This window comes from Sinocyclocheilus anshuiensis, unplaced genomic scaffold (assembly GCF_001515605.1).
Source record: "Sinocyclocheilus anshuiensis isolate Anshui unplaced genomic scaffold, SAMN03320099.WGS_v1.1 scaffold468, whole genome shotgun sequence".
NCBI lineage: Eukaryota > Metazoa > Chordata > Actinopteri > Cypriniformes > Cyprinidae > Sinocyclocheilus > Sinocyclocheilus anshuiensis.
Genome location: NW_015557069.1, coordinates 334,284 through 357,041, shown reverse-complemented (window position 1 = coordinate 357,041; position 22,758 = coordinate 334,284). Strand labels below are relative to the sequence as shown.

The 22,758-nt window shown below is 36.0% G+C and overlaps 1 protein-coding gene across 2 annotated transcripts in view; it reads left to right on the top strand.

The window, feature by feature from the left end:
- The window catches only part of LOC107676701 (DNA polymerase zeta catalytic subunit-like), a 51,388-nt gene that overhangs the window by 24,049 nt on the left and 4,581 nt on the right, over positions 1–22,758 (top strand). For both annotated transcript variants that reach the window (XM_016471342.1, XM_016471343.1), the window contains exons 15-28: positions 1,820–1,931; positions 3,935–4,050; positions 9,810–9,928; positions 10,023–10,141; positions 10,694–10,835; positions 13,947–14,191; positions 14,334–14,442; positions 15,069–15,275; positions 15,793–15,902; positions 16,398–16,512; positions 16,647–16,784; positions 16,926–17,116; positions 20,565–20,811; positions 21,572–21,787. In XM_016471342.1, coding sequence (XP_016326828.1) covers positions 1,820–1,931; positions 3,935–4,050; positions 9,810–9,928; positions 10,023–10,141; positions 10,694–10,835; positions 13,947–14,191; positions 14,334–14,442; positions 15,069–15,275; positions 15,793–15,902; positions 16,398–16,512; positions 16,647–16,784; positions 16,926–17,116; positions 20,565–20,811; positions 21,572–21,787 — 2,186 coding nt within the window. The remainder of the gene's footprint in view (positions 1–1,819; positions 1,932–3,934; positions 4,051–9,809; positions 9,929–10,022; positions 10,142–10,693; positions 10,836–13,946; positions 14,192–14,333; positions 14,443–15,068; positions 15,276–15,792; positions 15,903–16,397; positions 16,513–16,646; positions 16,785–16,925; positions 17,117–20,564; positions 20,812–21,571; positions 21,788–22,758) is intronic.

Genomic DNA, 22,758 nt, shown 5'->3' with positions numbered 1-22,758 from the left:
AAAATGCCTATCGCTGCAGCTGAATAAACAGAAGATTTAACTGCTTTCATTTATTCACCGTGACTAATAAACACACGACTATGACAATATATGGTTTATCTGAGTTAGTCTTATTATAATGTTTATTATAATAAAGCATATAATAATGCTAATCGACATAGCCTTTATCACTGCTTAGAATACTATGAAATATGTTGCTTGCCTTATTCTGTGTAAGAAGCCACATCATCTCACAGAAGGATTTACTACAAACACTCGACTGACGTTATGAAGTGAGTTTGGAGTAAAAAACATGTTATTAAATGTGGTATTTTCACGTGCTTTCAGATGAAGCAGCATTTACTACACAGAGCCGTAGTTCACTGACAAGCTACGCAAACCGCTTTCATAATTGCAGAACAATTTCTTTGATTTCATAAACGCGATTATGAATGTGGTTTTGCGTACCTTGTCAGTGAACTACGGCTCTGTGTAGTCTCACAGAAGGATTTATTTCAAACACTCGACTGATGTTATGAAGTGAGTTTGGAGTAAAAATATGTTATTTAATGTGGTATTTTCATATGCTTTTAGATTGAATAGCATTGACTACACAGAGCCGTAGTTCACGGACAAGCTACGCAAACGCAGGGATATAACTAAAGACAGGACAAACTAACAAAAACATAAAAACAACTGTGGAGCACGCCACGGAGGCAGCCATCAGCGTCGGCGCCATCTTATCATCTGATAAGATGATTCATAATCGCAGAATGATTTCTTCGATTTCATTATGGCGCAATTAAATCGTCTGCGATTATGAACGCGATTTTGCGTAGCTTGTCATTGTCGTTAAGGATTGTAAAAATCGTATATGTTAACGCATTAACGCGTAATACTAACAATATATTTCTGCCTCATCATTTGACCAAAATCTACATTGGATCGTAGTCAGAAGTTATTACAAACACTCAATGGTGATTGATAGTGACTTTTAAGTAAGTGCTGTATTAATTGTCACGTGTAGCTTGAAGCTAATTGTATCTATAATTTCTCTGTTACGCATATATGATTATATTTCATGAATTATTTTATCAAAAGAAATCACATAAGTTCATAAGATTTTTAATTATAGTGATATAATTTATATCGGGATCAGAGGGATGTGATGGTGGGCAAGCCATATAATGCCAGAATAAAGTAATGCCACAACTTCCATAATGCCACAACTTACACATCTCTGTTCAGATCACCTTTTCTCCTGACAAAATCAGTGTAATGGCAAAATTTCCATCCCCTGAATGTACACTTTTCCATATTCCAAGCTTTCCTGATTCACTGGTGGCTTAATGTGCCTGTGTGAGTCATAACAATTATGAAAGTAAATCTAGGAATTATTGGATTTTTGGATTTCAAATCAGTAGGGGTACTAGTACTAGTTACTGCCCAACACTGTTAGTTACATACTGTATTTACTTTTAAATTTATTCATTTTGCAGATAATTTTATCCAAAATGACTTACAAATTAAATACATCTGCAATTTTTCACACAATGCCAATGTAAAAGTGTAAACTAGATAAGTACAGAAAGAGGTGATATATAGAAAAGGGAACTTAAAAAAAAATTATAGTAAATGTCGTTTTCGCTTTTGCCGCATTATTTCACATAAAGGTTTGCTTCACTTTGACGTGTGCATTATTTTTCAATAATTCATGACTTACCTGATTATTTGTTAGTCTTAACATTAATATTAGGCCTAGTGTGCATGATTACAAATTTTATATGGTGTTTAGTCTGTCTTCATTGTAAAATTATTACCTGTCATGTTTTTACTCTAGCCTCCAGGAGCACAGCGCCGTTTCTTTTTAAATCTGGTGTGACGGGACTGCTGGTGACTTATGTCAGTGATGAGAAGGAGCTTTTTGAAGAGGTCACAAACATTCTTAGAATGTAGGTTAACGATGTATATTTTGGATTTTCTTTCTTGTATGTAGGGCTGCAACTAACAATTATTTTGCTAATTGATTGATCTGATGATTATTTCTACATTATACTACAGGGCTGTTGAATCTGCTTGAATGTGATTGACTGACGAACGTTTTAAGGTGTGCAATTATTTTCATGGAAATGCATGGCTAATGTAGTTGCAGGCAGGTCTTCACCACATTACGTCCATATCACTTCGCCAAATGATTTATTTCAAAGGTCTACAACAATCTACAACGACAAAAGAACCTAAACCCACAATGACGCTGACCAAGCAAATAAATATAATAAACAATATAATAAAAAAATTACAAATTATTTTATTATTTTTACCACAAAATGACGTTTTATTATGTACGAAAAGCACATCTCCCACTCTCTCTCCCATACAAATGCACACACATACAGTACTACGGACACACATCCACACAGAAACGTGTTGTCATTGCTGCCCTGACGATTTTTCAGTAAAATAGTCTAGCAAATTAAAAGCTATAGAACATTTCTCACTAGCGAGATAATAATGGCACTGTTCTTGAAACAGATGAATGTACAGTTTCGCTAGTAGTAGAGACGCTCCGACGTGAAGTGGATGGGCCGTTACACCTTGGGTGTGCATTACTTTCTAATAATTCAATGGCCCATTGTCAATTATCCCTTACATATAGAATTAAAAGTAAAAAAAAAAGGGGGGCTTAAGAAAAGGACATTTTTATTGGGCGAAAAAAAATGGTCCAAATGAAGTGGGTGCAGCCCCACCTTTAATGAATAAGCATTTTGCAAATCTTGCATTGAACTCAGGATTTGAAAAGCAGTCGTCAGTAAATGATGGGAACACAATGAAATATTAGAGTTATACTGCTGTGGTGTCACAGTAAAATTTTATTTTAACCACTGACTCTTCACATCCTCATCCTTTGGGAGTACATACAAAGTTGTTTTGCTTTTGCCGATCGGCAAACAGGGTCTTCTAGACAATGCAACAACACGAACCAGACTCCTCTTCCTCTGCTACAACTACAGTGTCTGAGGGTGGATCAAAGTACTTGTTTGTGGACAGCTAATGAAGACAGTTTTGCAAATGTGTTAGAAACCTACGTGGGTTTGTGCAGAAAATAAGACAAATTATTGACTGCTCGTTTCAGGCAGTTCTAGTTCTTTCTTTTAGGAGATAATGCAATTTTTGTGCACTTTGATCTCTGAAACTTTGCAGACCTTTTACATTCACAAACAGCTATATTACAAACAACTTTGAAGGTCATATCCAAAAAAGCATAACAGGAGCACTTTAATTTGAATGACTCATATTTGGACAACTTGGGTTGTACACATTTCATGCAGTAACTCACTCTGATTTGGCCTTAAAAAGACTTTCCAGTCACAGCAAACAGGCCTGACTATTCTTATAATGAGACTATTTTCATAATCATGTTTATGGATTAGATGTTGCAGCCCTACTTGTATATGCTGATATTGGTAAAGTCTTTATTTAAATGTAAAATAAATAGTTCACCAAAAAATGAAAATTGTCATTTATTTTTATTCTAGATGTTCTGAACTTACGGTATTTTTTTCCTGTTGAACACAAAAGGAAAAGTTTCAAGTAGCTCTTTTCCATGCAATAATTTGTCATTGTGACCATTATATCATGCACCAAACAGGACAAAATGTAACTGAATATATTTTCTTCCACTGCCATTCAGGAGTTGCTCTCAAATTAAACTTGGAGCAGGGGTGATGATCATCTGTAAATATAGACTTAAACTGCTGTCACTATAAAATACACAATACACTTTTTTTTTTTTACCTTAATGGTTGTTATGGTCATATGGAAAAGAATGCTTTACTATTCTCATTTTGTGTTCAACAGAAAAAAAAAATATATTTTTTATTCATTTTTACTGAAATTATGATAAGCTATACATACTGCACAGCAAATAAGCTCATGACCCCCCCAACACCACCAGGTATGACCCAGACATTCTTGTTGGATATGAGGTCCAGATGCACTCTTGGGGGTACCTACTGCAACGTGCATCAACGCTCAGTGTGGACCTGTGCCAGCAACTCTCCCGTGTGCCAGGTAAGGTTACCTTATTTCGTAGTAGTGTACATGTTTATTACCTGTTTTGCTTAATTTCACCGTCAGAAATAGTTCCAAACCACAGCAGAACTGTTGTGCCTTTCTAAGCAACACAGCAGCTTCAATACTAACTGATTTTTTTTTTTAATGAATCGAGTGAGCCAATGTTTCAGTGAAAAATACAAAAAAGCGTGCACATCCCAAAAACCCAAAGGCTCAGGTGCATGACAAAAAATAAGATCAATACAAACAACGAAACTTTGTATCAATAAATTCTTTGGGAGCAGTCTTGTCAGTGTGCAGACAATTTTTTTTGTTTCCAATGTTTCAGTGACCCATTCATAAAGACACTTGCTTTGTTTCTGAATGCATCAGCCGTTCGAATGAACTGGTTGAATGAATGACTGAATGACTCAATCATTAAGACCTACTTAAGGTTTTAGTTTTATATTTACAGTATAATTTCATTAAAAACATTTCAATATTTGTTTTTTAAACATATTAATGCCCATTTAAAACACGTTAATCTCATATAGCATTAATTATGCCATTCTAATTTGCAGTGTAAATGCCTTCATGCCACCTCTGAACAGTCTGTGTATATGTATATATCGTGTATCCCTATATAGCTATCCCTAAATGCCACTTCAGATGCAGCTTCTGAAAACTGAAAATGTTAAGGCCACATTGTAGCCTTTGGTGTCATTAAAATGTTTCTTTTTAAAGCTTCTTTATATAATGTCTATTCAATGCTTTTCTCATTTAACACATATAAAATATATACATCCAGCTCTGAAAGAAATTAAGAGATCACAAAATTCAATTTCTATGAATTTACTATTTAGGTACAGTTAGGTCTATATACTGTATATTTGGACAAGCACAATTTTTGTTATTTTAGCGGTTTACCAAAACATGTTCAAGTTACAGTTATGTAATGAATATGTGCTTGAAGTACACACTCTCAGCTTTAATTCAAGGGTAATCACATCCAAATTGGAGGAGGGGTTTAGGAATGACAGCTCTACCTTCATTGTTTCATCTATTAAGAAGGTAAAAGGTGTGTAGTTTATTCTAAAGGCCCCGATATACTTCAAGCGAAATCGAAGAACGAACTGATTTCACGTCATTCACCTGTAAATCACCTGATCTCAAATGCATTTCACTTGCTGAAGACAAAACTCAAGGCAGAAAGACCCACGAACAAACAACAACTGAAGACAGCTGCAGTAAAGGCCTGGCAAAGCATAACAAAAGAGGAAACCCAGTCTTTGGTGATGTCCATTAATATTTTATTTATGATTATATTCATTTGTCCAATTACATTTGAGCCCATGAAAATAAGGGGCTGTTTAAAAATGGTTGCAATTTCTAAACGTTTCACATGATAATTTTGTTCAACCCCTTGAATAAAAGCTGAAAGTCTGCACTACAATTTCATTTTAATTGTATTCTGATGGCATACAGACCCACAATTAGGAAAATTGTGTCAGTGTCCAAATATATATGGACCTAACTGTATGTCTGTTTGAGTAATCTGAGCATTTTTGTTTTATTCTATAAACTACTGATAGCATTTCTTCTAAATAAAATAGTCATTTAGAGCATTTATTTGCAGAAATTGATCAAAATAGCAAAAAAACAAAAAGATCTGCTTTGTGAAGGATGCATGACTCAAGCCACATACAAAACTTGTTTCCTTCTGCTCTGACAATGATCCCCAATTCTGAGGACTGGTTTTTCCCCACGAGAGTGCTCCATCCACACCTTGAATCTGGCTGTGTGGGATGTTGGACCACCAGATCAAGACCCTGTCAAGGCTAGCCCAGTCTTCTATAAATAGTATTTTGCAGACATTTGCAGTGGACTCTCAACTTTTTAAAATATTTGTATTAACATAACCTCAACAATTGAGACATAAAATAATCACATTTTACAGACATGTGATGAACAGAAATTGAATAAGACCTTGAACAATATCAATGTCGAAGGTAGCAGTCAGTGTCTGATGTGGCTGCCAGCTGCTTTAAGTAACATAGAGCATCTCATCCTCATAGACTGCACCAGATTTGCCAGTTCTTGCTGTGAAATGTTATCCCACACTTCCATTTGTTCCAAGTTCTTAAACACATTTGGGGGAAATGCATGGTTTGCCACTACAAGGACAATCAGCTGTTCTTCCTGTAGCACAGTCTTAGGTGTCTTACATTACAGACATTGCAGTTTATTGCTCTGGCATCTACAGTCCTCATGCCTCACCGCAGAAGAACTATGCATGTTCATGCAGGTGAACTAGGACTCGGGGCATCATTCTTCAAGTCAGTAGAAAGGTCTCTTTACTTTCCTAGATTATTCATTAAACAAGCATGCAAAACATTTATTCAAACCCCTTCTAATAAAATTATGTAAAGCTTATTTGGATTTTACAAAACACAGCAAAATACAACATCCTGAAAAAGGGACACACACACATATATATATGGACCAAAGTTTTGGTACATTGGATGATTACACCAACAGGGACTTTAATGACATTGCTTTATTGCAATTTCAATTCCAGTTTGATGGGGTGGAGGTCAGGGCTCTGTGTGGGCCAGTCAAGTTCTTCCACACCAAACTCATTCAGCTATGTGTTTATGGACCTTTCTTTGTGCACTGGGGGACTTCCGCAAACTGTTCCCGCAAAGTATAGAATGTATAGCATTGTCCAAAATGTCTTGGTATGCTGCACAATAAGATTTATCTTTACTGGAAGTAAGGGGCCTAGCCCAACCCCTAAAAAAAACAGCCCCATGCCATTATCACTCCTCCACCCAACTTTACAGTTGCTATAATGCAGTCAGGCAGGTAGCTTTCACCTGGCATCTGCCAAACTCTCAAATACTGTGAACTAAGGAGCCCTATTACTTGCACGTTATTATAAAATTAAATAATGTTGTTTAGTTTTAGATAAAATAACAAACACAATTGTATGAAAGCATGTAAAATGCTTTTTTTTTTTATTAACTTCTAAAGCCAATTATAAAATAATATTTTTATTCCAATTATTTGTTGAAATATAATTATTTACCCAGCTGGATGTCATAAATAGTTTTTATGACATTTACTTTTAAATGTCAAATGTCTCATTTACTTTTTTATATATATATATATATATACAGTAAGTGTGTGTATATATATATATATATATATATATATATATATGCACACAGTATATATATATAGTGTAAATATAGTGTAAATTCTCTAGAGTTCATTTCTCTAGCAAACTATCGAGCTGTGGACACCGAATGACTTAGCCGGTACTAAGCCGGTGTCATTACATGACATGACACCTGTCTTGACACCTGTCTGTTGACCTGCGCCTCATTAAGTGGATTATTTCCCTTCTGCATTCTGGCAAACTTCACAAAATCAGAAGAGCTGGCTTTCAAAGAATGATGTTCCCGCGGATTGGTTTCTTTTGGTGTGTTGGAGGACAAGAGTCTCAAGAGAGTGGATTAGTCACCTAGTGCTGCTCCAGAGTCGGTGGCGCCTCACAATGAGACGAACGAGTACACAGCTGCGTGCTTTGGCTAAGGCATTGTAAGAGCTACTGTAGGCAACAACCATAAATGCAAAAACAAACAAAACGCCTTAATATCAGAGCACTTTTCTCAATATCATTCACATGCGCTGCAAATTTATATTGAGCGCTCCTGCACTGCTGAATGGAATGTCCATTCAAGACAATTCTTTGACAGCTGGCTGGTTATCCCAAAATACCTTTGCCAGATTTTATCATTTGGATCTGCCCTTGGATCTGCTGTTTGTATTGTCTGTGGAAATGCAGCTGAGTTCAGCAGGATTGGAAGCTTGGCCCTCCTTTTAGTTGTTACAACCCCTTACTGGTCTGTTGTCTTATAGAGCGATGACTGCGATTGGGAGGCTTTCACAGTCTAGATGCAGTGTTCAAGATACTGGAAGTGCTGCTGTATTACCTCTTTGTGTTTGTGTATACTGCCCACGTGTGCGTAATCAGTATGAATGAGTAGTTTTTTAACTGATTGAATTTTGTGATAAGTGCCAGCATGGCCGCTACTTCCATCATGTGAACGGAGTTGGTCCTCTCCATAGGAACATGTTTGTTTGGCTGTGGCCATCAAATTTTCGTTCCTTCCCCTAGTATACGAGTTTATGAATACTTGTGCTTAACTAAGTCTGCTGTTAATCTGGTTGTGGCCTTCCGTCATAGTCTGACATCATCCCTACAGCGAGGGCTGGGAGGAGCTGCTGGACACTAGTATGTTTGCATGTAGATGCTGATATGAACCGTCGGGTATGTACGATTATTTGTGTTATGTTTGTGATGTTCTATACCACTACGGCGTTAAGCATGCTCCTTGTGCTGGCATTTTTTTTTTATTAGTCAGTTCTCCACTTCAGCTGAGGTAGACTTTGCTAGTAACGTTATTTTATGCAATCCCAATAGTGTCAGCTCTGAGTAATCAGAGGTCAATTCACTCGACATTGTGTCAATGTAACCATGGTTCCCTGAGAGGAGGGAATGAGTCATTGCATAAATGTTATGTTATGCTCAGAGTTTGGGAACAAGAGCTGCCTATGGTTTTTCAGTAAGATTCTGATGCAATCGTGCCAGTGTCGGCTTATATAGCGGGAGAAGGTCGTCCTATTTTTTATGTGTGCCTGAATGTCATTGGCCAATCCTTAGATTGGCACGATTCTATATGGCTTCAGTATTCTTGGAGAAAGAGGGATTTCCCCATAGCATTAGCTCTGACACAATAATGTCTCATTCTCTTCTCTCAGGGAACCATGGTTCTTTTAAACTGCTTTACTTTGTTGGTGTTATACTGCTGGCAAAGATGTTTGGTTTGCACATGCATGCTCTCTCTCTCTGCTGTAAACAACGGAGTTCTAATTCATTGTCATGTGATTTTGCTACCATGCATATGTCATGATGCGTCAAAGCTTGAGCTCCAGGACCGTTTGCCTGAAGCTATAGATCAGGAGTCCTCAACACTGGACCTCGAGATCCACTTTCCTGCAGAGGTTAGCTCCAACCCTAATCAAACACACCTGAACAAGCTAATCAAGGTCTTCATGATTAATACAAAGTTGCAGGTAGGTGTGTTTAATCCAGGTTGGAGCTAAACTCTGCAGGAAAGTGGATCTTGAGGTCCAGAGTTGAAGACCCCTGCTATAGATTATAAGAAATAATGTTGTAAATAACATTCAGTTTCTTGTAGAGACCCATAGTTTCACTTCAGATGACATCAGTGTTTTACTCTCTGTGCCTTGACAACTCACTGAGCACACTATTCCCATTCATAATAGTGGATGCGCATTTGATGCACCATATACTTTAGGCATGTAAGCACCTGACTTGCCATTGCTTGGTGAGAGTGCTCTGTGTTTCTCTCAAACACACAAAGAAAGAGAAAATGAGAGTCTTACTGTGCTTACTGTGAATCATATTCTTTTTTTTTTTTGCTGTCAAAATTACTGATGAATAAAAAGTTTAAAAACAACAGCATGAACAAAGAATCCTGAAAAAAGTATCAGGTTCCAAAACAATATTAAGATAAAATAGTATTAAGTAAAAACTGTTTACAATATTGATAAATCAGCATATAGAATGATTTCTGAAGGATCATGTGACACTGAAGACTTGAGTAATGGCTGATGAAAATTCAGCTTTGCATCACAGATCTTATCCCATTTCTGAAATGTTGTATTTGATGTCATTACTTTAACAGGAGATGCAAAAGAAAATCGGTTTATGGCAGAGAAAGATGAATATGGTGCAGACACTATGACGGAAATCCATATTGTTGGACGCATTGTCCTCAACATGTGGAGGATTATGAAGACTGAGGTTCTCTTTAAATTCAATACCCTCAGAATCCCGAAGCTAACACTGTTTATCTGAGAGTGTTCGGTTTTATCAAGTGCTTCATGTATGTTTTCAGGCTGCATTGAATAACTACACTTTTGAGAATGTGGCTTTCCACCTCCTGCATCAGCGCTTTCCTCTCTACAGCCATCGCACACTCTCCGACTGGTTTGACCACAACACACACCTGCACAGGTGGGAATTTATCTCACATCGGTCAGATGCATATTACTGGTCTTATTGCAGGGTTGTTCCTATGAATGTCATTGCATCATTCATCAGAATTTAATAATAGCATACTGATTGCTGCATACTGTACCATATATATTGTATGGTACCAGCTAAAATTATCTGAAATGTGTAGCATTTAACAGTGCACTGCAAATAATTAACTTATTTTTGTCTAGAATTTGTTTTCTAGCAAAATTATCTAAATATCATTTACAATGTCATTTTCTTAATAAACCCTAATAAATTGTTAGATTTATGCCTAAAACAGCAACCAAAACAACATTAAAAATAATAATAATAATAATTCAAGATATATTCTCTGAAAATAACTATAGTATCTTAAGCAATTTTCTTCTCAAATTTGTTTTATGACTCAATATCATGTAGGTGTTATGCATAATTTATGGGATATCATTTTTGTACTGTGCACATGATATTTACTGGTTGTACAAACAAAATACTGTTTATTACATTTTGTGTGTGTGTTCTATTGGGGTGTTCTGTTGTTTGGGTCAGGTGGAAAGTGGTGGATCATTATGTGAGTCGTGTGTGTGGCACAGTCCAGTTGCTCCAGCAGCAGGATATTATTGGCAGGACAAGTGAACTGGCACGCATGTTTGGAATCCAGTTCTACCACGTGCTAACCAGGGGGTCACAGGTAAGCATCCATCTGAAACCTGTTATACAGATGCCTTTAGCTGTCTGTCCGATCACTATATAAAATTGGGGTCAGAATTAATAGCCCCCTTGGTAGATATGAGCAAAGAAGGCTGTGAAAATAAATATGCATTGTATATCCTTTTGATATTTCATTCAAAGAATCCACAAAAATCTATCCTTTCATTGAAGTAAAATGATTGAAAATGATGGGAACATCTCATTATGAAATGTTTTTATCCATTACACGTTGGCCAAGGTTCTTTTCCTCTTTTTGCAACTTCTCTTTGCCAAGATAATAGCTCTGAATCTTCTCCTATAATGCCTGATTTGGTTGGAGAAAACCTGGCAAGAGATGAGACCATTCTTCCATACAGAATCTCTCCAGATCCTTCAAATTCCCAAGTTCATGTTAGTTCCTCTCCTCTTTAGTTCAGCCTACTAATTTTCTATTGGGTTCAGGTCATGGGATGGCCATGGCAGAACCTTCATTTTGTGTTCAGTGACTCATTTTTGTGTTGATTATGATGTTTGTTTTGGATCACTGTTTGGACAGAAGATCCAGTCACGGCCCATTATAAGATTTCTAGCAGAGGCAGTGAGGTTTTGAAATTTTTGTCAAATCTGTTGGTATTTGATAGAATCCATGATGCCATGTATCTGAACAAGATGTCCAGGACCTCTAGCAGAAAAACAGGCCCACAACATTAAAGGTCCAGCAGTATATTAAACTGTGGGCATGGGGTACTTTTTTATCCGTGTGTATCATTTTAAATCCATATTATGTGTGCCAAAAAGCTTTTTGAGTTTCATCTGACCATAGAACCCTGTCCCGTTTGAAGTTCCAGTAGTGTCTGGAATATTCTGGAGTTTGTTTTTGGATGAGAGCAGAGGATTTTTTCTTGAAACCCTCCCAAACAATTTTATGTAGGTGCTGTTTGATAAGTGAGCAATATCATACTCATTGCCGTGGTGATATAGAGCCATATCACACAGCTACGAGTGTTATATTGTGTCTATACAAAAGTTTGATTGCACAAGCCTGATGAATCTTTGTATTTTCATCCTGGAATATGTGTACATGAGTACATCTTCCAACATGGTTGTTGAAGAAATGAAAAGCTACTCACTGCATCAATTACGGCTAAAAGTATTGTTGCCAAACATACAACATACCAGAAATGTATTAATCACTGCAATAATGATTTAATCCTAAAATTATTTGCTTATTTAAGTCTAAAAAGTATTTGCTTATATAAATTCAGACGGCAACTTTTATTTTGGCCAGGCAGTGTTTAATATTATTAATGCTGTCAATTGATAAAAAATTTAACTAATTAATTGCACGTTTCTGTAAGTAATTTCACATAACAATGTGTAATCATAAATATTTTTTCACTTTGAGTCATTGAACATAAAGATGGTATATTTTAAATATTTGTTTAATAGCATCTTTTTACCAAATAATAATACTGATACTGGTACAGATGTTAGATTAAAAAAAAAAATCTGGGAATTAAATGAGTGAATATAGTCATTCAACATTACTGTAAAATTTGTGATAGACTTTTTAACATTTAATAGGCATAAACTTTAACAGAACATTAAAAAAAAACTTTTAAGTAAACTTAAATCAAGTCATGTAGTAATAGAATAATGTTTCAGGTTCGGTTTTTTTCTCCAGTAAGTTTATTTTGTGCATTAATTTTCACAATTTTCAAAAGTACAATTACTAATTAAGACAATTTTTATCAGTGTTTTTATTGGAGCATCAATCCTCTCAGAACAACATCAGTATCGCTTGTCATTGAGACAAGCATGTTAATGACCGGATTAATGAAAGACGCGAACATCGCTGATCATAGCCACTTTTATTCTGATCAATGTTAAAAACAGTTGTGCTGTGTAATATATTTGTGAAAACAGTTATGCATTTTTAATTACAATGAACGAAAAAATAACAGCATTTATTTAAAATACAATGTGTTGTTTTGTTTTTGTTTTTTGTAACACTCAGGGTCACAAGTGTACGGTCACTTTTAATCAGTTTAATGCACCCTGAATGCATAATGCATTTTTTATTATTATTATTATTATTATTATTATTTCTTACAGACACTAAATGTTGTCACATTAGTGATTTAAGTGTCACAAGTATAATATGACACAGTAACAGTTCTTAGTTTGTTTAGAGTTATAACTGAAAATAATGTCTTGAAACATTATTGAAATGTCATTTTGAAAAATTCAGTAAGAACAGGTTCTTGAGAATCATTTGTTAGGAAGTAAAGGCTAGAATACATAACACAACTTTTGCAATATTTTGCAGTCTGGAGGAGTCGACACTAGTTGACAAAAATCAGTGTGCAGATATTGGGCAGTCACAGAAAATCACATAGTGGGCACGGAAAACTGATTTTTTTTTTTTAAGCTTCAGGCTATGATTCCATCTAGCTGAAGAATCAGACATACTTGATATTTTGAGCCAATTTTAGTACATATTTTAATTTGTCGTAAGTCTGCTAGATTCCTAGTACAATATGTGTATCGATAGGATACGTGCAGTTATTGATCAAGTATTTAAAAAAACATTGATTCACATTCACTAATAATGGCATGGATTATTTCTTCCTGTACGCACAGGAGAACTTCTCACAAACAATTATGCCAAATTCACAATAAACACCTTCAATACAGCCCCAGATTATAGACCTGTCATTAGACAGCTGTACATATGCATATATCTGCATTGTTATATTGTCGCAGCTCGAGCAATAGTAGCTTTTCTTACTCTATCACTGTACATGATTAAATATATTATACAAATATATTATTTATAATATATCAATTTCATTTTAACTATACATAAATTATATATAATAATTGTATAATGATGAAATATCATTTTTTATCATTTTGTGAAAAAGTTTGAACACAGATTTAATGCACAAATTTGTGTACGCATGCTTAGTGAATGAGATCCAGTATTCCTTTAATTCTTGAAATGGAGAGATTCACAGATGTATATTATATTTAGGTTTTTAATAATTAGATTCATAAATACTTTTTTGCAGTTTTGTGTTGGTAGTTAATCTTTCTCCTTCTATTGCAGTACCGTGTGGAATCAATGATGTTAAGGATCGCAAAACCAATGAATTACATCCCAGTGACTCCAAGCACACAGCAGCGTGCTCAGCAAAGAGCCCCACAGTGCATTCCGCTTGTCATGGAGCCAGAGTCGCGTTTCTATAGCAACTCTGTTATTGTGTTGGATTTCCAGTCATTGTATCCATCTATCATCATTGCCTACAATTACTGTTTCTCCACCAGCCTTGGACACGTTGAGAATCTTGGAACGTAAGCAGCTTTTGGATTTAGAGTAAAACTACATTAGATCTAGAGTTGTAGCGTATATTAATGCAGTATTTCTATATATCCACTGTATCTATTTTGTGGTTCTGGTGGTGTTTATCTCTTCCACTCTCTCACTATCTCTCAGGTGTGATGAGTTCAGGTTTGGTTGTACATCTCTCAGAGTCCCCCCTGACCTCCTTTACCAGCTCAGAAATGACATCACCATTTCTCCCAATGGTGTCGCATTTGTTAAGGTAGTTCTGAGATTACACTGCCATTAACCCCTTTCATTTAAATACCTACATTTAAATGATCCTTAAATGGCAACATGATCATGTGATGAGCCATTAAATTTGGTTGCAAGTAGTTGAAAGGGAATACTACTGTAGCTTGAATCCTTGCTGTATACTGTAGTGCCTACTATTTGTGAAAAATAGCATGTGAAACAGGTTTCCAAAAGTGTGACTGCATCAGCTTCTCAGAAATGATCACAGGTTTATGGATATCGACAAGAGCTCAATGACACAATTAACCAAAATTTTCTTAAGACTTATTGCTGTTATAAAACCGTAGCAACAAGAATATGACAATTAACACCAGGGTTCAATTAATCATTTAAATAATATAGCTAATATCACAATGTTGATGTTTCTTCTGTTTTTGGTTAGCAAGCATCATAAAGGTAATTCTATGAACAAAAATTGATATAATGCAGTGATATAAAATTCAACAGATGTGCATTCACAGTTTGCTTTGAACACATCTCATCCAGCCAGATTTTAGAGCAAGAATTGTCAATTTTATAATAATATAATTTATAATATCTTTCTTACAATGCCTGTGTCCGAGTCCGCTCAACTCAAAGTGTGTGTGTACTCAGTCATCAGTGCGGAGGGGTGTCCTGCCAAGTATGCTGGAGGAGATTTTGAAGACGAGGATTATGGTGAAGCAGTCCATGAAGGCGTACAAAAACAACAAAGCTCTGTTACGCCTGCTGGATGCCAGGCAGCTTGGCCTTAAACTTATTGCCAATGTCACATTTGGTTACACTGCTGCCAGCTTCTCTGGACGTATGCCCAGCGTTGAGGTGGGTACTCTAACTTTACATTTTAAATCCGTGGTTCCAAAATGAATGGTTACAACCCAAAAATGAGTCGCATGACATATTTGATCACAGGCAGAAAGAAAAAACAGCTAACCATGTAACCATTAATTGTTACGATGGCAAAATAAATAGCCTTATCACCTTTTAAAAGGTTTTGATTAAAATTTGGTTTTGTGCACCAAGTTTTTGGCTGGTATCTAAATTCAAGAAATTTTACAGACTGAACACTAGTTAATAAGGAACTAGTTAATAGTGAATAATGTTACCTAATCTAAGGTCTTGCCGATTTAGATTATTTGAATGCTTGTGTTTGATAAATAATTTTAGGTTTACACTTGATGTTTGACTGGAAGGGCCAGTCTTTCTTAACTGGTATGCACTTTACTTCTTTACTTTAAGAGCCAGATTTTACATTGAACATCAAGTGGTGACATAATGCAGTTTGTGTGTGTGTGTGATTACGCTGAGTAAATATTCTGTCTCTCTCCTCACACACCAGGTAGGTGACAGCATTGTGCACAAGGCCCGAGAAACTTTGGAGAGAGCCATAAAGATGGTCAATGACACAAAGAAGTGGGGAGCACATGTTGTCTACGGAGATACAGACAGGTAGAGAAATAAAAACTAGTTTATTTCAATGATGATGTGATCAAGCAGGTGTGTCAATTTTTTTTTTTATTACTCCATTTTGACTCATTCAGTCTGATTGTTAGGTAAGCATTATAATATTACCAGATTACTTAGCCAATCATAGTGCTGTGGAGGCACTGCCTCCCTCTGAAACTTTGTTCATTGTTGTGGTGGGCCAAATGCAGTCCGCTTTTAATATTTATTCTGCCTTCTGATTGATTTTAATGAAATCCCTGCCCTGTCTGATATTCTCTGAACAGAATTCGGTGTCAAGTTAATATAACTTAGTGTTCAAAAGTCAGCAGACACTATTAACATAAACATCAAAATGTTCTCATTGGCTGTTTTGTTGTGCAGTAGTTTTGCATTCAGTGTGAACAGACAAATTGCTTGTCAGTGGAAATTTGTTGTTTTGTGCCTGCTTAGTACACAGTGTTATACTGTCTCTGATACCCGTCTGTCTCTCTCTTTTAGTATGTTTGTGTTGTTGAAAGGCGCAACCAAGGAACAGGCATTTAAGATTGGTAATGAAATTGCAGAGGCGGTCACTGCCGCCAACCCTAAACCTGTCAAATTGAAGTTTGAGAAGGTTTGTGAACTGGTTTAGATCTGTGGTTTGTCTCTGAGTGTACTCTGAGTTTTTATTTTGAAGGGGAGCGATTTTAAGCCACATGATTGCTGTATTCCAATTTTGTCTGTCTGCATTCTTGTGCGTTTGGATAGGTGTACCTCCCATGCGTGTTACAGACTAAGAAGCGTTATGTTGGATACATGTATGAGAGCATGGATCAGAAAAACCCAGTCTTTGACGCCAAAGGCATTGAAACTGTACGTCGTGATGGCTGCCCTGCTGTTGCCAAGGTAACTAGCATTCCAAAATTATTATTTCCTTTTTTCCCAATCACTTGATAATGTCCTGCTCCATCTGTCATTGCAGTTGTAATGCCATGTTTCTCAACCAGAGGGCAGTTGAGGTTAATGAATTAAATAATATTTTGTTAGATTTTGGAGCGATCTCTGAAGCTGCTTTTCGAGGCACGTGACATCAGCCAGGTGAAGCAGTACGTGCAGCGGCAATGTGTGAAGGTGCTAGAGGCCAAAGCCAGCATGCAGGACCTCATTTTTGCCAAAGAGTACCGTGGAAGCGGATCGTACCGACCAGGGGCCTGTGTCCCTGCTCTGGAACTCACCAGGTGAGTAAGTACTGTATATGTATATGAAAAGGTATGTCAATGCCAAGTATGGATGTCATCTGAGATTAAAACTCATTTTTGAGATATTAAGAGATATTTACAGGTTACGGAAGACAGTGATAGCACTCGTGTTTATCATTATGTGAAAAAGTTGCAGTTGCGTTGTAATTGAGGGAAAGTGCACATCTACGTCATTTAGATTCTGAGCTTTTCTACACTTTATTCAAGAGAGGGAAGAGTTTTCATCCAGTCTCTGCACTGTATTACGTATGAGATTACAGCAGAATATTTAGATGAAATGCTTATTTTAGCACTGTTCATTTACCTCTGTCATCTTTTTAACACTGTTGTCATATAGGTACAGTGAGACATATAGGTAGTGTGCATTTTTTTGAATTCCCCAGCAATGCAGTCAGAACTAGAGTTTAGTTTGCTGTTGCCTATCAACACACAGGGACAATATGTCTGTAAGAAGCATTAATATGTAAACACAATTGGTGTACGAATGAGAGCACAGAACACCTTGATGAGGTTAACATTCAATTAAGTTCAATTCAAATTTATTTGTATAGCGCTTTTCACAATACACATTGTTTGAAAGCAGCTTTACAGAAGATGCATGAGCCGGTTTAAGTGCTCCAAACATTAACAGAAACAAATGTTCCAATGTGTTTTCTTATTCAAATTGACAAAGCAATAATGAAAATTAAGAATTCCAAAAAAAAAAAAAAGTATAAAGTCTTTGTCTTTATTCTTCCTGCTACGTATGTTAGAGTTTGCTCAAAACTGCAATGTAAAGAGGTGGGAAAAAACTCATAAATTGCATTGGTGTACTAAAAGTAGCATTTTTATTATTATTATTTATGTATTATTACATTCAGAAATAATGTCAAATAGTGGTAAATAAAACAGAAACATTCTAAACACTGTAAACATAGTACCCCTCACTGCCCAAAAATCTTTCAAATTTCACGGTATACAGAACAATAAATGTTTTAGGTATAAGAGCATGTATTTAATTGTATTATATATTTATAGTTGTATTCATTATAAACAACATTTATTATAAACACCAAGCCTAAATGAAGCTGAACTGAATTACCGATGTGTAGCATTTTTATTATTATTATTTATTATTATTATTTATGTATTATTACATTCAGAAATAATGTAAAATAGTGGTAAATAAAACAGAAACATTCTAAACACTGTAAACATAGTACCCCTCACTGCCCAAAAATCTTTCAAATTTCACGGTATACAGAACAATAAAAGTTGTAGGTATAAGAGCATGTATTTAATTGTATTATATATTTATAGTTGTATTCATTATAAACAACATTTATTATAAACACCAAGCCTAAATGAAGCTGAACTGAATTACCGATGTGTAGGTAATGTGCTTTGCAAATAAATTTAACACACCTTACAAGCAAAAACTGTGTTAAAGTTGAATGTGAGGAGAGATAAATACTGAATCCCATGGATAAAACATTTTGCACAATTTACTTGAAGGATATGTTAGTGGATGTTTACGGAATTTGAAAAAAAAAAAAAAAAGTGTAATTTAATTGATTTCTGTTATTTTGACAAGTAAAAATATATCTGATCTACTGTGTTGTTGTTCTTCACCACATTAAATGATGTGAATATAGGGAAACGAGGAAAATAAACATCTATTTAAAATAATTCATTTAAAAAAAGACAGATAATAAATAAATTGGCCACTTTTGCTTAAGAGTGTGTTAATTTTTGCAACCTCTCATTTGATTAAATTCAAACATTGTGTAATGTTCTAGAATGTAGTTTGTCCATAACTTTAACCCTTGTGCGACCTTTTGGACATTTTTGTCCTTTTCAGTTTAGTTTTTTTGATCATTTTGCCTGTGTTATTGCCAACTGCATATATTTTGGCACAGGTGTGTATATTTATTGGAATTTTACTATTTCACTTCCATTTCCTTTAATAAATCTGTTTTGCACTAGGTACAAAAAATTTTCCTCTCAGGACCTTAAGGACAAAAATGTCCCCATTGAAACCCATTAAAACTGCTATTTTTAATAAATTTAACTGTAAAATTATGCAATTTTTGTTGATAGGCTTTCATTATATTGGCCAGGCTTTACATTTTTTTTTTTTTTTTTTACTATTTTTTACCAGATGGTGCCATTTTTTCAGGTTTGACCTATAAAGAAAATACTCGCTTTATTTCTGTTTTCTGCTTCTGCATATTATAGAGCCAATTGGATAAATAATGCAGCTATAATTGTGTGGGTGTGTTGGTATGGATGTCGGGAGTGTGGTTTGTATGTGTGTCATAAAAAAAAAATGTGTGTTCTTGTAATATTTGAGAGAGAAAAACTCTACTACAAATCCAACCACTGTGTGCACCAGCAGAGTTTTGCTGGCATCTAATGGGGAAAATTTGGTACTGCGCCCAAACAAAATCTTACTGAAAGCTCATTTTTTGAGATATCAACCTCAAATTTGGAATACAACTTGTTTAGATTTATGGCTTTGATTTTCTAGCAGGTATAGAGTTCAACATTTTTCATAAAATATATATTTTATATCAAACATCGTTCATAAATCATTTTCATAAACCTAAACATCTAGAATTTTTTTTTGGTTTCACTTTTTAAACTTTTTTTACTTCAACAATAATCTGCCATGGGTCTTCTTTAAAATGAGACCAAACTTAACTCTGTGCTCCCAAGCGTCAAATTTTTATGACAGTTTTTTGACATGGACATTTTTGTCCACTATGGACCTATGTGTAACTTTTTTTAATTGACGCACAAGGGTTAAATATACTGCTCTGGCCCTTCTTGCAATTGAGTTATTGATGACAAATTGTCACATCTATACTGCTTAACTCATGGAAAAGTCACTAATATTGACAGTGCCCAATAAAACAGGGAATGAGTTTAGTTGCACATTTAGGTTGGTATGAATCTTTTTACAGGTCTTTTACAGATTGAGTCATTGCGCTGATTTGTGCCAAAATGCTTTATTATTCTTCATTAAAAAAAAACAGTTTATTAAACAGTTTTTGCATGCAAATTGAGGAACCCCCATATTACATAATAATCTAGGCAAACTTGTAGAAAATGACAGGTTGTGCACTGTATTTAATAAGTGCAGACATTTTTGGTTTGCATGTTTGAATATGTGTGTTTTTCCAGACAGAGCTCAGTTTATTGTCTGCATGCTGCAGAACTGCCTTACTGTACCTGATGCTGCTGCCTAGCAACACACCCATTAACAGATGCTGGAATTAGATTAGAGTCATAGTTGAGGGGGAATTCCTTCTTTTGTTAATATTGCTGCTGTTTATGTGTTCTGATTGTGGATGAATCCAAATGCTTTAAAATAACACACAAAAGTTGCTGTCCAATATTTTTCTTTCATTTTTTTTTTGCTTTTTCTTTTCTGTCTGTCTCTCAGGCGTATGATGGCGCACGATCGACGTTTAGAGCCACGTGTGGGTGAGCGAGTGCCGTATGTTATTGTGTACGGGATGCCAGGAGTGCCGCTCATACAGCTGGTTCGACGTCCTGTAGAGGTACTGCAGGACCCCAGCTTGCGCCTCAATGCAACCTACTACATCACCAAGCAGATCTTGCCACCGCTCGCACGAATTTTCAGCCTGATTGGAGTAGATGTGTTCAGCTGGTACCACGAGTTGCCGAGGGTTAGTTATTTGTCATTTTGTCTTTTAGCATATGCAAAATATAAACGATTAAGCTTGACATTGAAACATCATTCCCCTTAAATGGGTGTATCTACAACTAGTTCTTGTACCTTTATTACTGAATTATACTAGCTAGTATTGATATAAAGGCACCATCTGGTGGTAGGTTATAAGACTGCAAATGTGTAATGTTTTACATATTTAAATATTTTCACCTGTACTAGTTCCATATGCAGAGACAACTGTAAGTAAACCATTAGTATGTTAATTCTCCTGAATAATAAAAACCCTTGCTGTCTGGTTCTCAAATATTGCTTGAGCCAGTGTTGCTCTGTTGAGCTGGTCTGGATGCTCAAACAGAATGGCATGAGTTTTGCATTCGACTATTCAGACAAGTTCCCCTCATGTCTGTGCCCTGTTGATTTTTAAAAATGACTGATTTCCCAAATACTGCAGTTTGCTTAGGACAGGTAGTGCCACATCAAACTCACAACAAATGGCATTTGTTTGAGCCATCATTGGCTGGTAAAAATGTTCAAACTAATAGAACTTGTGCTGATAGCAGAGCAGAACCACAGTATTTACATTATTTATTTATTGGGGATGAAATTCAATCATATAGTTAACTAAGCATATACAAATTGGAGAAAGTATTTTAACATCCAAAAAACTATGCTTTACCTTTAAAAAGCACAGTTAAATGAAAAGACATTTCCAGTGAAAATCTGCATGTCTGTTTGTGGTGTTATTCACTGCATAGGTACAGAAGGCATGGAGCTCTGTAAGTGGAGGAGGGGAGGAGGGCACAAGAAAAGGCACCATCTCTCAGTACTTTACAACGCTGCATTGCCCGATTTGTGATGAGCTGACACAGCTAGGAGTGTGTGAACGTTGTCGGGCTGAACCCCAGCGTGTTGCTTTCCACCTACACCAGGACTTGCGGCTTTGGGAAAGCCAGCAAGACCAGCTCCTAAAGGTAAGAGGTCATGTTGTCTAAAGCCCTGTTTGCACGGGATTAGTATTATCTGGGAACCTTGTGTGATTTTGAAATTACCCCCCCACATCTGAATTTCGTGTGGTACATTCGCACGGGATAAGCGAAGCCTGTGATTTTACTCGAATTTACTGATTTATCTCCCGGATACCCGGATGTCAAGGCTTTGAGAGTCCCGTTCTATGGTCCAGATGGATTTTTAAAAAAGAAACTAATATAGTTTCGTGCGCTGTGTCATTTACATTTCACCAGGTTAAAATAATATCTCAAGCTTTATGCTTGATTTATTTGTAACACATTAACCTCAAAACCTTTTCAGCTTTCTCTTTCTGCAAATTGTATGATGTAGCGATATGATGACAGCACCCAAAATACTATCAAACACTCCAACGCAGCTCCATTCTTCGCAAAAGATGGATAAAAAGGCGCACAGCAAACAAAAACCTCGAAAAATGATATGCGACCCGCCAAATGCTGGCCGAATCACAGAGAAGCCAATTCGCACGGGACTAATATTATCACGGGACCTCTGTGTTCGGCGAAATATGGTAGGTTATTTGCGGGGGAATTTTTACTTTACAAATTACAGACATGGCCGATTCGCACGGGATTAAGATCACAGACAACCTCCGTAATTATTACAAATGACTGGAGGTCACCAGGTAATACTAATCCCGTGCGAATAGGGCTTTTGTCTCTTTGTTTATTTTGAATACGCGCCCTCTAGCGGCGAAAATTACATATTGTGCCTTTAATGCTCACAACACCCTATTTTGGGTAAAAATACGAATGATAATACTTTTCTCTAAAGAAACAGGATTCCCTGAATTATCGTCATTGATATCATTATCGCAATAAATACCAGAAATCGTGATATCCCTAATGCAATGCTAATCGACACAGCCTTTATCACTGCTTAGAATACTATGAAATATGTTGCGTGCCTTATTCTC